The 204-nt window shown below is 63.2% G+C and overlaps 1 protein-coding gene across 1 annotated transcript in view; it reads left to right on the top strand.

Annotated features, from left to right (window-relative positions):
- Positions 1-109: 109 nt before the first annotated feature.
- LOC104408887 (alpha-soluble NSF attachment protein-like) overlaps positions 110-204 on the top strand; it is a gene marked incomplete at both ends in the record, with an annotated part of 2812 nt that continues 2717 nt past the window's right edge. Inside the window, one exon of the mRNA XM_010018621.1 lies at positions 110-189. Within this exon, the coding sequence (XP_010016923.1) occupies positions 110-189 (80 nt within the window). The remainder of the gene's footprint in view (positions 190-204) is intronic.

Below are 204 nucleotides of genomic sequence, written 5' to 3'. Positions count from 1 at the left end.
CCCTGAGGGGGTTCTATGGGGCACTAAAGGGGGTTCTATGGGGCACTGAGGGGGCATCTTCCTGCCGCCTCTTCCCCCATCTCCTCCCTTTCCCTTCCCGCCCCTCCAGGGGCAATTCCCGCATTGAGGAAGCGTGCGACATCTACGCCCGCGCCGCCAACATGTTCAAGATGGCCAAGAACTGGAGCGGTGCGTGGCCCTTCG

Source organism: Nestor notabilis, unplaced genomic scaffold (genome assembly GCF_000696875.1).
Source record: "Nestor notabilis isolate BGI_N333 unplaced genomic scaffold, ASM69687v1 scaffold14347, whole genome shotgun sequence".
In the NCBI taxonomy this organism is placed as follows: Eukaryota; Metazoa; Chordata; class Aves; order Psittaciformes; family Psittacidae; genus Nestor; species Nestor notabilis.
This window is presented reverse-complemented; position numbering and strand designations above follow the sequence as displayed.